The sequence below is a fragment of the Manis pentadactyla genome, chromosome 5 (genome assembly GCF_030020395.1).
Source record: "Manis pentadactyla isolate mManPen7 chromosome 5, mManPen7.hap1, whole genome shotgun sequence".
Classification (NCBI taxonomy): Eukaryota; Metazoa; Chordata; class Mammalia; order Pholidota; family Manidae; genus Manis; species Manis pentadactyla.
This window is the reverse complement of record NC_080023.1, coordinates 19,672,676-19,690,220: the sequence shown is the minus strand read 5'-3', so window position 1 is coordinate 19,690,220 and position 17,545 is coordinate 19,672,676. Positions and strand designations below refer to the sequence as shown.

At 42.7% G+C, this 17,545-nt stretch overlaps 1 protein-coding gene across 5 annotated transcripts in view; it reads left to right on the top strand.

Annotated features, from left to right (window-relative positions):
* CCDC149 (coiled-coil domain containing 149) overlaps positions 1-17,545 on the top strand; it is a 100,224-nt gene that overhangs the window by 54,859 nt on the left and 27,820 nt on the right. For all 5 annotated transcript variants that reach the window (XM_036920995.2, XM_036920999.2, XM_036920996.2 and 2 more), the window contains 4 exons: positions 12,262-12,378; positions 13,122-13,294; positions 14,007-14,079; positions 15,486-15,570. In XM_036920995.2, the coding sequence (XP_036776890.1) occupies positions 12,262-12,378; positions 13,122-13,294; positions 14,007-14,079; positions 15,486-15,570 (448 nt within the window). The remainder of the gene's footprint in view (positions 1-12,261; positions 12,379-13,121; positions 13,295-14,006; positions 14,080-15,485; positions 15,571-17,545) is intronic.

Genomic DNA, 17,545 nt, shown 5'->3' with positions numbered 1-17,545 from the left:
CTCCACTTAATTCCTTAAAAACATTTTTTTTGACCTCTTGGATTAATATATATTGAAAAATTAAGCTTTACTGTTCCCAGTCATGAAATAGGGGTTGGGAGAGAATGCCTAAGCAGGGTTCTAAATAACACTGGACAAGTTAACCTCTGGTATGGTTTTAAGCATCATTAAAAGGATTTAAGTTCTATAACCTAGGAGTTTGGTCACTAATTAGAAGCCAGATCTTCTTAGTCACTTCCTCAAGTGATAACAGCAGGACAAGGTTTTCTAGAGAATACAATGAAACATGTGCAGTGGTTTCCTTTCAACTCATAAAAATACTACAGGAATTTTTGAGACATTGTAAACCCACAGAATACTGAAACATTTTGAAGATGTGACTTTTGGATTTATCGTTCTTCTCAATTGACTGATTTCTTTTTTTTTTAATGAACTACCTCTCTACCCCAAATTTCCTAAATATATTTCTGCTTCATCTTTTGGTCACTGCTAATTTTATCACCTTTTAGGCATGAGATAATTTAGGAATTGATGTTTGCAACTGATATTTTAAGGAAAGAAAGGGAGGGCATGTGTGTGAGTGTGTGTGTATGTGAATATGCTGTATAAGAATGTCAGTGTGTGTATATATACTTTGTGTGTGTGTGTTTGTAAAACACTAAGCACAGGCCTGGGGCTCCTTTTGCATTGGCACAGTCTGAACTTGATGATTTGCTTGTACTCTGGGTCTTTATTCTAGTAGCTGGACACATTTATCAAACTTGGTTTTCTCACCCAAGGTTTGAAATTTAGTGACTCATATTCATGGTCTGTTAAGTAATTTACCTGCCAAAATGTGTAGGGAAGATGTTAAAATGTTCCACAGACCCCATATCTCAGTATCCAGCCTCTTCCCCTAAAAAAAAAATCGACTGCATAAAGCCCCAGATTCCGTTTATTCTCATCTGCATCTAAAGTTATAGGGCTGGTTTATTTTCAGGGCCCTATGAGTCACGGTCATCCTCCGCCTTACCCCCACCCCCAGTCATCAACATTAAGGCCAGATTACTCATTCCGTAATGATACCAGACATCTTGAGAAACTCAGAGGCCCCTGTTCAAAGGTGGCTATGACTTTGCAGTGGAGAACGGGTTAATCCTTCATTTATTTTTTTATTTATCATGCCACTTGCTGTTCCATCCTTGCCTTCCAAATCCAATCCCATCTCCCAGCCATGGTGTTCTAGGCCCTCCATTATCTGGCCTCTCCTGATTCTCCAGTCACATCTCTTGCCAGTAGTGACCTCACCTTTCAGCTCTGCAGCACTAATCTCAGCCCCTTTGCTGAGCTATATTGCCCTGTGCCTCAGGGCCTTTGCACCTGCTGTCTGTTTTGTCTGGAGTGCCCCTACAAACTACTGCTCATCTTGCAGGTCATGGGTCAAATGTAGCCTTGTCCAACTCTTAGGAGCAGATTCTATGCACACCCACAGTGCTCTGCTTTTTCTCCTCTGCTTACACCTGTGTGGCACTCTCCCCGCCAAGGGTGAGATCTTTGCAGGCTGAATTCCTGGCGGGTATACTGCTTAATCCCTAGGAATCAACATTCTTAGTTCCTGATACATAGATATTATTTAATAAATATTTATTGAAGCAATGACATGGATACATGAATGAGCGAATGAATAAAATGCATGAACAAAAGGAATGAAAAGAAGAGCAAACAGGTTCAAGAAAGTAAGGAAAAAGAATATAAGAAAACAAATGGGCTGACTGCACTCTGGCCATCATCATGAGCTCTCTTCCTGGGATGAAGAGTAGTTTATAAATATGGGGACAGGAAAGCAGTAGAAGAGCAAGAGGCTCCATCCCAGAAAGGAACCAAACCAAACTCAAGGTGTGACGCCCTGGGGAGGCCCCGTCAGGAGAACAGAGTCTGCTGCTGAGCCCTGGTGCACATGGGGTAAGGGGCTGGCTCAAGCCCATTAAATTCAAGAATACTTAATAATTGTTGTTAAGCTCCTAATTGCTCCCTTTCCAAACAGAAGGGCCAGTGGCATCATTTTACGAGTGCCTATTAAAGTGGAGGATTTTTATCTCCGAGCTGCCATTTTAACTGATGACCCTTGGCCACATTTTGGGAAGCCCAGATTCTAGATGTTAAGTACATGTAAGAAACAAGGTGATAGGAAATGACTTGCCTTGGATATTTTAAGGTAGACTAATTTTTCCATTTGTTCAGCTAGAGCCTGGTAACCCTACATGCCATAAAGCATTTTCAAACCGCCTCTTGAAAGATTTGTTGCCATGCTGACTTACAAGCAGCTTAGTGCCTCCGTGGGGTTTGGTGGCTGGGGTTTCTGTGATGGAGTGTGGGGGTCCTGTGATGTAACACCACCTGCCAAGAAGTTCTCAGGGCTCCTGGGCAGACACAAACCCCCATTTCAAACCAGATGAAAGGTGTGAGATGGAAAACCTGTTCTACTCCCTTCCCTTCCTTGATAATTATAGACCTGAGAGGTTAACGAGGAAAGAGGAGGCATGTGGGAGAAGTGAAGACTTTCTCCTCTACGTATCACCCTGGGAAAAGCTTATCATGGATGGGGGATTGCCCAGGGCTCTCGCCATGGCACTCGGTGAGGAATAAGGACCAATGAAGTGGAAAGACGCAGACAATGCTGGGGCCTCCGGTCTGAAAAGCAGCCCACTGAGAGGATGGCAGCACCCCTTCCTGCCCCAGACATCTGCCTGCTTCTTCTTCTGGGCAGCAAGGAAAGAGTGGGTCCAGGGAAAGACCAGGAGGAAGAAGGAGGCCTCTGGAAATTAAGGATGAGTAAGAGTGAGTGAACCCAGCAGAGCACATTTGAATCACAGATAGCCAGCGGTGTGCTGGTAGACCAGCTCTCCAAAAGAGGAAGCCTGGATGGTAGCACTTTGCTCATTTTGGTGGTGTAATTACTGATGTCATGACAAATATCAGGCTACCAAAGTGGAGTCGCTGAACTAGGAGTTGGAAAGATTAGCACTCCAGAAAAGAGCTTCAGCCTGCCACCGCCAGCTGGTGTAGAGCAATGTCACCTAAGAGGTCCATCTCTGGAAAATGTTAGACCCAGGTTTATAGCTAGCTCTGCCAGTTATTGTGTTTGTGGCTTTGAGCAAGTTAATAGTCCCTCCAGGCCTCAGTTGCCTCATTTGTAAAATGGGAGTAATGTTACTTATAGAATTGTTGTCAGGTTTCATCATTTATTCCTCAACACATTATTTGGGCCTTATTATATGCTGAATAATGCTCTAGGAGCTGTGGCTACATCAAGGAATAAGAAAGGTGCCCTTTCTCATAGAGCTTATATTCCAACTGGGGAGACAGACAGTAAGAAAATAGTCTCATGACTATTTTTATAGGACGATAATGCAATGTGAGGTACTCAAAGGCGAGGATGTTCAGGTGGACAACTGCTCCTACCGGTGTCATACCTTCCCATTTCCCGGGCCCCCCTGGCCAATGTAAATGTAGCTGAACACAGGTTTTGCCCTTAATAATGAGCTTTAAGTTATAGCAGCTGAAAGTCTCTAAATACCTCTGTTGTATCTGGTGTTGGCACCATAAAGCGATAGAGTCCTTCTGTGAACATACCTGTATTGACTATAGGACTTTTGGATGATTTGATGAGCAAATCAATTAAGTCAAGCCACGAGCCAATAAAGGCAGACCAATGAGCATGCAGGAGACTAATTAAAGTACAAAGAAAGAAAAAATACTTTCTTTAAAAAAAGAGTGCTCAGCTGTGGATGTTTTTAATGGTCCTGGGTGAGGATCAGAGAGCTCTTTATTAAGTATTCCTCTTTATGCTTCAAAGAAGCACAGAGAAATCCTAGCCTGTAGGAAACCCAAATGAAGAGGGCACTCTAATGAAAAGCCATCACCTTGGGACATTATAGAAATTAACTACAAAGAATTACAATGAGTGATAAGTGCCCTTTACCACTCTAGCCCATCATATCTTGCTCTAACTGGGATCTTAATTGTGAACTGTAGACAATGCTCAGCGAGTTGAGCAAGAGGCCCGATTAGTTCAGTATTCCCTAATGTTTTACTATCAAATAAATTAGACACATTTGGTGTCAGAGACCATATGTGAGTCTGTCCTGTCTTACATGAGCTCATAGCTTGGGTGGCCCATGAGACCGACACAGCATGGTTTTGGATATTCATCCCATAGACCATGAGCCATAATTACACTTCTAAGTAGAGAACTGATTCTGAAAGATACCTCTGCCCAAGACTTATTTTATAATATAACATATCCAACTTACAATAAACTGACAAGCTGAAGCAGCTTTAGAACTGTTTGATGGGGTGCTATAAAGATTGTGGCACTGAGAGCAATGTGTACTGAACTGTCTGGAAGTAATTCAGGGGCTTCTAGCTGTGTGATCTCGGGCCAGTTGCTCTGCTTCTGTGTGCGTCAGTTGCTCTCATGTATGCTCTGGAGATAACAGTGGCACTTGCCTTGTGCTGGGTGGTATATTTCAATGCCTTTTTACTGAGGATCCGACCACATGGCCTAGGGACAGGGCAGTAAACAGTGAGGCCCTGCCTTCATGGGGCTCCCATTCTAGCAGAGACAAAAGGACATAAGCAAATACACAAATATGTGGATTATATTTTGCCGATTCTGAGATGCACAGTTTTTCACATTTGAACATTTCTGATACAGTCAGTGTGGTCTCAGGTAGTGATGATTAGCACTTTTTATTCTTTTTTAGAGGTGCATAATAGTGGGTCTCAAAGTTGATGGAGGCTTATAGTTGATGAAATACAGTATAATAGGTGAGAGGGTGCTAAGTGGAGAAATGACGTAGAGTGCTGTAGAGGGCAGCCCGGGCAGGGCAGGGCAGGGCCACTGTTTATGTTGCATGGTCAGGGAAGGCTGCCTGTGTTCATGTTCCTTTTGCACAGAAACCTGAAGGAAGCATGGTGGTAGGTGGTCAGATGGCCTAGGGATGAGGTGCCGAGACAAGCTTGAGAGGCTGGAGGCATGGCAGGGGGCCCAGAGAGCCTTTTATGAGAATTAAACATGAAGAGTTAACCCAGAACACACTCGGCTGAGAGCAGCTGGGCTGTGGCTGTGGAGCTGGGGAGAGAAGCAGCCCAGCAATAACTCCAGAACCTTAGGCAGCCAGGACTGAACTTCTGCCCTACCTTTTATAAGGTTTGTCATGTGGGCAGCTTATGTCACCTCTCTGTGTCCCGGTTTCTCATCAGGAAATGTGGACAGTAATGGTACCTCTGAGTGTGCTTGTTGGGTGTAAATGGTCTGATGTGAGTGAGCACCTAAGGCAGGGCCTGGCATGGGAAGCGCTGTGTTTGTTGTAAGTGTTGAGACTAGAAGGTCAGGTGAGGGGACACTGTGCCTGCTGAGCTGAGTGTGGGCCCCAGGGAGAGGAGACCTAGCTGCAGCTGTGTGTCAGCCTTTCTGGGGGTTCTCTCTTCTAAAGAGGTCATGACAGTGTCTGCCTCCTGGAGTTGTGGGGAGCATCAAATGAGAGGATTCTGACATTTAAGAAGCATTTAGGGACTCTCGATGGTTAGCCAGGTCCTGTTACAGGTGCTGGGGCAGTCAGTGCATATGATAGGTCAGGAGCCTGCTCTATTGGAGCTGATGGTGGGGAGACATGAGCAGATGGAGGAGGTCATTTCTGTAAGTAGGGTGAAGACAGTCGGGCAGGGTGGTGTGAGGGTGAGCCACTTGGAGGTGAATGGCTTCAGTGATGGTGTCCAGGGAGGATGTCTTAGAGGAGGTAACATTTGATTTGAGACCTGAAAGAAACGAAAGAAGCTGGTTCTGGACAGACCAAGGGCAGAGGATGTGCAAAGGCCCAGAGGCAGATCCAAGCTTATATCTTTCAGACTGAAAGGAAGCTGATGTAGCTAGAGAACAGAGAATAAGGAAAATGGTTGGTGGTGGGGTCAGGAGGCAGGCAGGGAGCAGTTCACGACCTCTGTTGTACCTTGTAAGGCTGACTAAGGGCCTTGGCATTTATTTGAGGACAGTGAAAATCCACTGGAGGTATGATGTATAAGAAAAGCTTCTTACACATTGTTTGGCCTAAACTGGGTGCTCATTAGCTGCGAGACATTAAAACACACACTAGTGAGTGTGTGTGGTATGATCTCCAGACCCTTGGGAGGAATAGAATGAAAACTTGTTGTTGTTGTTTTCCCTTAAGTGACAGATCCTTTTGTTTAAAGCTAGGACTGGATTGTCATATAGGTCTAGGAATTTGGACTGTGTTATGTACAACAGAGTTGCCCATTTGGAGCCTTTTTAAGCTTTTGTGTCTAATTTATTCTAGGACATTTCCGAAAGTCAGTGGGCAGTTGGAGAGGATGTGGAGAAAACCAACAGGAAAAGAAAAAAAAAGATAGGCAGAGCCTTGTTTATTAAGCCACCCAGCACAGCACCATGCCAGATGAATGTTTAATAAATGCCTTTTGAGGCTGACCTCTCCCGAGGGGTCCTATTTGTAGCAGTGCACAAGGACTGGGAGTGAGGAAGGAATAGCATCCACTTCCTGTTAACAATTCTTTCTTCTGATCTTCCCATTAACCCTGGCAAATAGAGAATCACTGTACAAGCATCAAAACCATACCAACTATGACTGGGGGTTGCACTTTCAAAGCTCATCAAAGAGTCACATCAACAGTGATTATTGCATTACGTCTTTACACTGTAGGGATAGAGACCCACAGACTTGGTGTTATGCAGTGCACAGCCTGGACAGCTGTACATAACTATCCTGTCTGCAAGATAACTTTTATCCTTACTAAAGATTGAAGGTGTCTCCCAAAATTCATACATTGAAACCTAACCCCAAAAGTGATGGTATTTGGAGATGGGGCCTTTGGGAGGTGATTAGTTATGATGGTGAATTCTCATGAATGGGATTAGTGCCCTCATAAAAGCAGCCTTACTGAGATTTTTCCCCTTGTGCCACATGAGGACATATGAGAAGATGGCTGGCTGTGAACTGCGAAGCAGGCTTTCACTGGACGCCAAATCTGCTGGTGCCTCGATCTTGGATTTACTTGCCTTCAAAACTATAGGCAATACATTTTTGTTGTTTATAAGCTACCCACTCTATGGTCTTCTGTTATAGCAGCCCTCATGGACTAGGATAGGTGCCTTTTGAGGTGCCTGCTATGAAAGTCCACATTGTTGAGAACAGGCCATATAGGGCAATTCTGATAAGGGCCCAGGAAAAAGAGAGGAGCACTATAGGGAAGGCCTCAGGCTTCTTAGAGAATGCCTAAGTAATGCTGAACAGACCATTGGTAGAAATTTGAACAGCAAAGATGATTCTGATGAGATCTTAGATAGAAATGGGGACCATATTATTGGAAACTAGGGGAAAGGCCATCCTTCTTATAAAGTGGCCAAGAACTTGGCCAAACTGTGTTCAAGTTCTATTGTTTTATGTAAGGTAGAAATTCCTAGACATGAAACTAGGTATTAAGCTAAGGAGGTTTTAAGCAGAGTTTGAAGGAGCAGGTTGGTTTCTCCTGACTGCTTATAAAATGCAGAAAGAGAGAAATGATTTGAAGATGGAATTTTTCAGCAAAAAGGAACCATAACTTCAGGATTTGGAAAATTCTGATCCTATCGATATTGCAAAAAATGAGAATACTAAGGATGTGGGCCCAAAGGCACAGCATCAGCGAACAAAGTAGCCCAAGATAGTTCTTCTCTCTCCCCGATGTGAGGCCACGGCAAAGAGACTGCCATCTAAGAACCAGGAAGCAGGCCTTCACCAGACACAGAATTTGCTAGACTTCCCAGCCTCTAGAACTATGAGAAATAAATGCTTATTGTGTATAAGCCACCTGGCCTATGATAGTCTGTTACAGCAACCTGAATGGACTAAGATGATCCCCATTTTCAAAAGAAATTGATGTCCCTGGGGGCCCAACCAGGTTAGAAGACCTGCCAAGGACCCATGACTAGGATCAGCAGAGCAGGGTCTGAGCACAAAGAACACCTAGGGAATAATAGCTGGTCCTACCGGCTGCTCTCAGTGTCCACTGGCTTGAGGCAAATGCAATAGGATGAGGGAGAAAATGTGGAGGGTTCTGAGGGATGAAGCCCCAGAAGAGATCAAGGAAGGAACAAGTCATTCCCACTGGGGGGCCCTGTGGGGACCAGGGTTTGAGCGGGGCCTTGGCGGAGGATTCGGGCTCCACCAGCAGGGTAGGGGAAGGGTGCCCAAGAGCCATTTGCCACACTGTTTCATGGCCCTGTCCCAGCTGCAGCTGTGTCTCATCCATACGCTGACGACTCACACCCATAATTCATTCATAAATGTTTATTTCCACCTAAATCAACAAATGAATGCATCTCTTGGTGGCAGTACATGCACCTTGCAGGGCAATGATCCACCTCATCGGTTGGCACAGGGAGGTTGGCCTTAGAGTTTTGATGGCCCTGTTTGAGAGAATTAAAGGCTTCAAGCAGTTGCTTCATAGCCATTTCCAGGGTGGGAAATCAACATCATTGTCTGCAGTCTAAAGATAAAGTTGGCTCCAGAGCTCTGCCTCCTCCAGCTTAGAAGAAAGATCAGACTTCCCCAGTGGGCGTGTGTATGGGGAAACTCATGCAGAGGGTGAAGTGATGATAATCATAACAGTAATCATAATAGCAGCTAACATTTATTGAGCAATTTTTATAATCCAGGGGCTGTGCTAAGTATTGTAAGAAATCACATTCTCTTTTAGGGTTAGGCCCTGAAGTCAGCAAGTGAGAGGCAAAAACTTGTGTTTAGCCAAAATTCCCTTTGACGGTCCTTTAAGTTGTCCATAAAGTTCAGGGTACGTGGTCATTTATGCTCCTGAACAGCGGCACTCTGTATAAAACACCAACAGTGTGATTTTGCCTAAATGTATCACTGGTTCCCCTTCCCGCTCACACTCAGTCTGGGACACTGAAAGCAAAGGTGGACAGAGTCATCCAATTTTTAAAATTCCAATTTCTCTCTCATTTTGTCTTCCATCTCTCTTTCCTCCTCATTTTCCCCCTTATTAATTCCCCTAAGTCAAATGCTCATTTAAGGCAGCTCCACCCTCTCTCCCACTTCGTGCTCATAGCAACCATCCAAGGAAGCTATATATTACTGTTGTATTTTTACCGTGGAAGATACTGCAACTTAGAGAAGTTCAGACATGAGCCCAAGGTTGCACAGCTTGCAGACTGGAGCCAGGACACAAACCCCAGCAAAGACAGACTCCAGGGCCTGCGAGGGCAGCTGGGAAGGCAGGATAACTCTCTGGATGATGCCACCCTTATTGCAGTGGCCTCCTTGGACTCCTTCAGCTGATTATACTTGAGTTTCAGATGAACTGATGATTCACCTATTACCAGCTTGGGCCTTAGTTTTAAAAATAAGTGTTTCGACCAATGCAGCCCTGAGATTTAATAAGCGATATTGTATGCACATTAAACACCAAACGATTGTTAACATATTTATTGAAGCTTAACAGGCATCTAGTATATAAAAGATGACTCTCTTATATGGCTGTCAGACCTCAATAAACATGTTTAATAATTAATTGACATTAAGCAAACATCATTGTGTGTTTCTAAATTAACTGTTCAGTGAAGCGTACCGTGAATGGAAAACCACAGTGGTGTTTTATTACTTAAAGTTCAGGCTGTCAGTCTGGCTTTTCACATTACTAAGAAAAGTGCCCTACTTTCAAAGCCACGTCTCAGGCCTCCTGTTGCCTCATGCCAAAGAAGGCACAAGCCTTCTTGTTCTTAGACCCTTTTATCTGAGAAATGTTTATTTGGTTAGCTGCCTGTGTTTCTGTAGAACCACTTGGGATTCTGCAAGTCCTGAGCCAAGAGATTGTGTGACATAAAAGTTGTTTTCACATATCAACTTTCAGTTGAATTACCCAGTTCTGCCATAAACCCCATGTTGCCCTAATACAGTTGATTCCCATTATTTGCTGTAAATAAGTCTCTAAATTCACTGCCAGCACTGATCAGCAAATAATCATTGCTCCTAGGGGAAATGCAAGATTAGGTTCCTCTGAGCCTCTGGTCACAATATTTATGTCAACTGATCACTACATAACTTTGCTTTCTGTGTGTTTCTGTTTACAGGAACCTTTTAAAATTTATATTGTTGTTTATGTAACTTTGAACTCTAGGCTAATAGCACTGTAATTCGTTCCTGAGCAAAGTTTATCTAACGCCCATATATTCTCTGTCAGGCATGTCACAGACGGGAGCCCACCCTTATGAACACCAGACAGTACTTCAGCACTGTGCAGGGGCCATTATAAACAGCAACATGCCAAAAAGCTTAAAAATGTGAAAACACTAAAAAGACCATAAAAAGGACACTTGTTTACAGTAGGAGAGCTGAAACAAGAAAGTAGAGTATTGCTATTGCCTTGTTCTACCTTAGCTGGGAGCATTCTGGTAGGATGATTCACATTTTTCACAACTCTGGGCTTATCTGCTAGTATTCGCCCATGAAGTGAAAGCACCAAAATGTTGATTTTGAGATTACAAATAAGTTTGCAGGTAGGCAAACTCACAATTACAGAATCCTTGAGGAATAAGAAGCGACTTGATCAGGTGCCTTTAAGGACAGCCATCTGTACACCTAAGTGTTGTCCATCCCCTGCCAGGCTATTGTTCAAGCCATTCTGCCTGCCGAGAACATCGTCTTCCCAATCACAGTGGTGCTTTAGCTCATAGTAGGTACACAACAAATATTCATCTAATTCAATTGAGTAGTTTTCAAATAAGGATCCAAAATAGATGTCATTTGAAAATGCTCTTTTCTTCCATCAGTATGTCTTTCAAAGTTCATTGCTGTTATTTGTTGTTTCAGTCTGCTTAATGTTTTACCTTGGCTTTTGACTTTCTATTTCTCACCTGACCCTAAATCCTTTAGAGACTTGAAAATAAAGCCATTTACTCTACTGGCAATGAACTTACAATTCTTCCCCAAACAAGGAAGAGCATGCCCCACTCAGGCACAGCTGGCTGGGTCAGATCTGTGTGACAAAAACTGTCCCAGGATCTCATCTATGTATGGAGCCCATCTGCACACAGGAAGGTGGGGAATCAGGCTGACAACCTCTTCAGAAGAAGTTTTAGGAAGCAGTGCCAAACTTTAAAAAACTTGGCACTGTGATCGGCATGGAAGGGATGCTCTGGGACCCTCGGACCTTCCTGGCATCTCTCCCATAGTTGCTGTCATGGTTCTACAAGAAGGTTTGGGGCTATGCATGGAGCTTGGCTCCAGAGTTTGGGGAACTTATGGAAAATTACATTTTGAAGACTGTGGACTTTTATCCCTGGGGATTTTTAAACATACAAATAAAAGTCTGTTATGAAGGTCATGTATGCTTATTTTAAAATAAAGAAAACAGCAGAACATACATAGTTTTGCCATTGCCTAAACACACATTTTAAGTTTTCGGAGTATTTGGTAATTTTTTTCTTTTGTGTATGGGTTCTTAGCATAATTTCAATCATACTGCATATGAAAGGGAGTCTGCTTTTCTCCCCAGTCAACACAACATCATAAGCATGTTCTGTGGTATTACGTAGTTCACATCACACAAAGAGCTGCAAACTAGCCCATTCATTGATTGTGGACTGTGGTTAGCTAGTCATTCCACTATTGCTAGACATTGTTTCTAGTTTTTTTTTTTTTAACTTTTTCTATAAATGACAGTGTAATCTACTTTTTCTGTTTTCCTAAAGCTAGTGTATGTGTGAGATTATTCTTAGCCCAGATTGTCAGAAATAGTTACTGGATCATTGGGTAGGGACTTTTTTAAGGCTCTTGATAACATAGCCTAATTGTTAAGAGTATCGGATACTTCCCATCTCAGCAGATCCTTCGCAACATTGTGTTCGTGTATTTATCAGTCTTTGCTAAACTTAAAAGACACCCAGGGCTTTTTTCCTCAATGTAACTGTGGGATGCAGGATATCCACCTTCAAATGCCCAGGCTCTTTCTTTATGCATGTACATGTCTGTGTGTGCATGTGTGTACAAAATACTATATATTACATATTTTTTTAATTCATGATATTGGCAAGAAATTTCTTTGTCTTATGCCTTTCCCTAGTATTTAAAAAAAAACTTCTCTCCCAAAACTTTCTGCCTAGTAATCTTGGGTTTTTATTTGGATCTGTTCATCTTACCATACACATTTCTCTCTCTCTCTTTTTTCTTTTTCTACTCCTGGCAAATGCAGCTCTTGAGGATGACAATTGCCAAACAGAGGCTCGGAGATGAAGAAATCGGCGTGCGGCACTTTGCAGCCCATGAACGTGAAGACTTGGTTCAGCAGCTGGAGAAAGCCAAGGAGCAGGTCATTGCTAACATCCACTGGGAGTGGGGAATGTCCCTTAGCGAGTGTGGCGTGTTTGGGCTGTGAGTCAGGGGAGGAAGGAGAACACAGGTACTTCCCCAGGACTATGCGAGGTTCCCAAGTTGCCGCGTGCATTTCTGGCTTGCAGGAGGTCTGCTCTCTTACTCTGGGTGCCATTGTTCTGAAGACAACAAGACACTACCCACCCACCCAACACCAGACATAGCTGGTCTTAAGTTGCAAGTTTCCACTGAAATGCCGAGAGATGCTCTTTAGGCAAAATCTCAATGGGTACTGAGTCCTAGTTAGGAACTAGCCATGAGAGCCTGGACTTCGTCTTCCTCCTCTTACTAATTGGTTTTGAAGAGCAGAAGATGACTTCTGGGTCTGGTGGATTTTGAAAAAGTATATATGTGTAAGATGCTAGCTGCTCTTCCCCATGTCCGGATTTGCCTTCTCCAAGCCTCAGGCTTTAGGGCCATGCTGCAGTTGGTACAGAATGAGTTCTGCGTTTCCAAGCTGCTGCCCCATCCTATACTAGATATTGTAAGTGTCTGTCAGGAAGTCATCCCCTTCATTTTAGCTTTTACTGTATTCCGGTGCATGGCACTTATGGTCTTTATAGCATGCAGGTGGTATTAATAAGCTCTAAAAGTCAGCCAACGGAGCAGAAGGCTCCATCTCTGGCCATAAAGCCAACAACTGAAGAACATCTTGAGTAAGGGCTCTCCCTTTGGTTTCAGATTGAGTCTCTGGAGCATGACCTGCAGGCCTCTGTAGATGAGCTTCAGGATGTCAAAGAAGAGCGGTCTTCCTACCAGGACAAAGTGGAGAGGCTCAACCAGGAGCTAAACCACATCCTGGGTGGGCACGAGAACCGTATCATTGATGTGGACGCCCTGTGTATGGAGAACAGGCAAGTGGCGAAACCCAGGCCTACACAGGTAGAATGCTGGCTGTCCACGGGCCTGCAGGCTGGGAATTATTTGCAGCCCTATTTATGTTTGAGAAAACTGCCTCACAGTGAAAGGAGAGTCACAACCCCACAACGATGATATTAATATCATATATTAGTCGTAGAGTCAGAAAAGAAATACTGCACACCTCCACACCCAGATACATACCCCTCTCTCCCTTCCCCACTACCCTCCCCATTGGGTGGGAAGGGTAGGGAGCCAGTGACAGCAGCTTGTTACTGCTATCAAGGAGAGGGGAAAGAATAAGAAAATAAATTGAGAAATTCCCTTAGCTGTTTCTTTTCCCCGAGGCAAACTTCAGTGTGTATATATGTCTAACTTAATGTTATGTCTGGTGTCGCCTCTTCCTGCCTCCCTTCCCAGTGGAATCATCTTAATGAGAATTATGTGAAAACTGTGCTGCTACCCCTTAGGGGATCTCTGCAGAGGGCTGTTCTAAAGTGGGGTTGCTATCATTTGGGCATATTTGACCTTGATCGCATCCATTTAAGAAGAGGGAACAGCAATGCACTTGTACTTCCCCTTTCCACTGGTAAAAAGGAATTTATGTAAAAGATGGGTCTTCAGGCACATGGTTTTCTTTTTTTTTCCTCTCCTGCATGAGTGTATGTTTTGTTATTTTGCCTCTGAATGCTTATAATTTTTTTCCAGGTACCTTCAAGAGAGATTAAAGCAACTTCACGAAGAGGTCAACCTCTTGAAGTCTAACATCGCCAAATACAAGGTAGAAAGTCATGATGATGGTGGTGGTGATTCACTATCGTGCATCTAAATGTCATTCTATTTTAATTCTCTTCTATGTGCCAAAGATATTTTAGTGCTTGCCTGCCCTCCCAGGTAGAGTCCAATAAGAGCTCTGAGGTAACTGTTAATAATTAACCCCCCAAAACAACAGAAACAGCCTTTCCAAGAGCTCCTTCTGTTGCTATGATCTGGACAGGACACACAGGAGCCACTAGAACCTGGAGGTGGCCGCCTTACAGCCTCGGGTCCTGAAGAAATTAGGTTTCTCATCTGGCTTTTCTGTAAAATGTTCTGTCATCAGATGCTATTAGTCTCATCATCATCCGTAAGAAAATAGTTTCTGAGTGATAAAGAAACAAAGATTGGGAAATCACACTCTGAACGACCATGTTCGTATCACACTGAAAGGACAGAATGTTTAAATTCTCCCCACTGTTACTTAGTCTGATTCCAGCACCATTAGTTTGATAATATCTATTTCTGCAGATGTCAGTTGTAAGTGTTATAATTAGAAAAATCTCTTGGGTTTCTCTGCTTTGAAAATAGATTGATTTCTCTTCCTGAGAGGGAAGCTTTACAGCAGGCTAGATGCTTGAGAGAAACTTCTCGTTTTCCTGGCCTTTAATGTTAGCTTTTTCTCAGAATTCTCCATGCTGTTCTTAGTTTCCATTCTTTGGGGGCCATACTTTAGATCACACCAGTCTATATATACACATGCAGCCAAAGAAGAATACAGCTTTTAAAGTTGTATAATTAATATGTAAGTTTTAAAAATGTGTGTATGCATTCATTAAACATTTATTCAGTTCTCTCTGCCAAGCATAGAAGTACATATATATAGTACTATATAGGAAATACCAATTTTAATGTAAGAGTCTGTCCTAGGAATGACACTTAGGTGGCACACATATATTTCCTTAATCTTGTGTCCAGGGCAGATGTCACTATTCCATCATGACTTTTGTTTCAGTCCAGCCACAGAATCCTTCCAGATCCCGCTAACAGTCTTTGGCATTTGTACAGGAAAGTAAACATGTTCTCCTTCTCATGTCTGTTCAGAAGAGGCTTTCATACAGTGACTTCACACATTAGTCTGAGTTCTTGCTGAGACTTGATTTAATTAAACAAATATGCACTGAGTGTCTTTTATATATAGGAGAATATAATTTCAGTCATTTCACCAGGCACCAACTTTAAAAAAAACTCTTTACCCAGTCCATAAAAATCATAACTCTTTGGCAAGGATTCAGAATTCTGAAAGTTGGACCAGCATTTGGAGTTCTCAAAGTGTTCTTGTGTGCTGGATGGGAGGATTCATCTACTGTACGTAGGTACTTTTCCATGATTGGCTTTTCTGACAGAAGTTTTAATTTTCTCCCACTTTAGAATGCTCTCGAGAGACGGAAAAACTCAAAAGGCCAGGGTAAATCCAGCAGCAGCGCTCTGACTGGAGTCCTGTCTGCAAAGCAAGGTAGGGTTTGCTCTCTGGGAGGAGCCACGCATGGTCCCGGTCATGGAAAGCTAGAGCTGTGAGTCCATATCTTGTTTTGTGAACAGGGAACTAAGGTGATTCTTAGAACAGTTCCCAAACTTCTGCCTCCATAAGCATTGCTTGGGAGCTTGTTAAAATGCAGGTCACTGGGCCCTCTCTCAGAGTTTCTGATGTAGTAGGTCTGGGCTGGACCCATTTAGAATATGCATTTCTAAAAAGTTCTTAGATGATGCTGATAATGGTATGGGGACCCTGCTTTGAGAACCACAGCATTAGAGATTATCTCTAATGATTGAACCCCATTTGCATCTATTTCCCGCATTGTGCTCTTCTTTCAGGAGTGTTTTCCCTTCTCTGATCACCAGTTTAGCATTTCCAGGTATATTCTCCAACCCCATCAAGTTTCTCCTTTTCCTGGCCTCTATGAGCAGAATAGAAAAGTCTCATAGCTGCTGAAATCATTTTATCATGGAACATATGCCTTTTTCAAAGAAGCTTTTATTGATTGCAATTTTCTTCCACCTTCTTGTCAATTCTGATGAAAAATAATGATCTTCCAGGAACAGTCCAGGGGAATAAATAGCAGAGTGCTCACTTCTGACACTTAATATTTGGGAATTCAGTTCTAAACATGAGCCTCAAGTTGAACAAGCTCGACTGGCCCACTTTTGAGTTGTTGGCAGTGCAGACCAGCAACGATCAGGTGGCAGTCTTAATTAGAGCTAGGCTGGCTTAAAAAAAAGTGCTGAATCTCTAGCCTACCTGATAACGAAGGCACTTTTCCAGGCAACTCCCTTTTTTCACTCAACTAAACAAGGACACCCTAGAATTGTTTTTAAGAAGAAAACTGTAATACTCTACATAAATGTGATGTAGCCCGTCTAAGTTAGCTCTGGATACTCTTGATAGCCAAATATCTTTGAACGTTAAGACATTATCCCTGACATGGGGAAGGCCAGCCACATTCAAACGCTGTGGCAGAGCAGTAAACCCAGCCCAATCTTTCTATATAACCACTTGGCAACCTATTATGAAAAGCTTTAAATCGATCCCCACTGAGCCAGCAAGAAATAATTACAGACATATGAAAAATTTTGCCTCAAGAAAGTTCTTCATATATTCATTACAATAAAAAACATAGGAAACTTTATCAATATTCAGCAGTAGTTAAGTAAGTTATATATTTATACATGGACTGTGTGAGCCATTACATTATATTTTAGCCATTACACTTCATGTTTTAGGAGCTATTAATGATGGAGACTAGGGTCAAGTAGAAAAAAAGAGCTTTCTCCATTTTTGAAGAAAAAAATGTATGAGTTTATATATCTACATATAGGCATATAGGAAAATGGTGTTCAAAGACACAGTGAAAATTTTATACTGTTTCTTTTTTTCTGTCTGGTAGGAGTACAAGTGGTTGTTGTGTTTTGTGTTATCTCTTTGTTTCTAAAAGCATGCCTACACAAAATATATTTTGTATTTTAAGTAATCTCCTGCCTGGTTTTGCCACTCACCAAAGATAGCCCACCATGAGAAAGTGATCCAAGCAAGTTGCTCAGGACTCGGGTCATTGTCATTGCATGGCTGGATGACCTTAAGCAAATGTTTTTAACCCATCAGTAACTTGCTTTCCTGTCTATGAAATGGGAATAAATAATACTGCCCACGTGGGTTTTTTTTTAAGTATCAAATTAGTGAGTCTGTATGAAAGTGTTTTGAAAGTGTAAGATACCGGACACGTGCAATAGATTATTATCCTTTTAAAATTGTTGAAAGTAGTCCATGAGAACATCCTCCTTTCTGTCTCACCTTCACACTGAATTTGGTTTTCTTTTGCTTTTGACACTTGAAGTGAACTCTTCAATACAACATAGCATTCAGAAGCTGGGAACCTCTTCAAGCTTCATTATTGGGGAAGAGTTGACATTGATTTGCATTCCAACATTCCGGA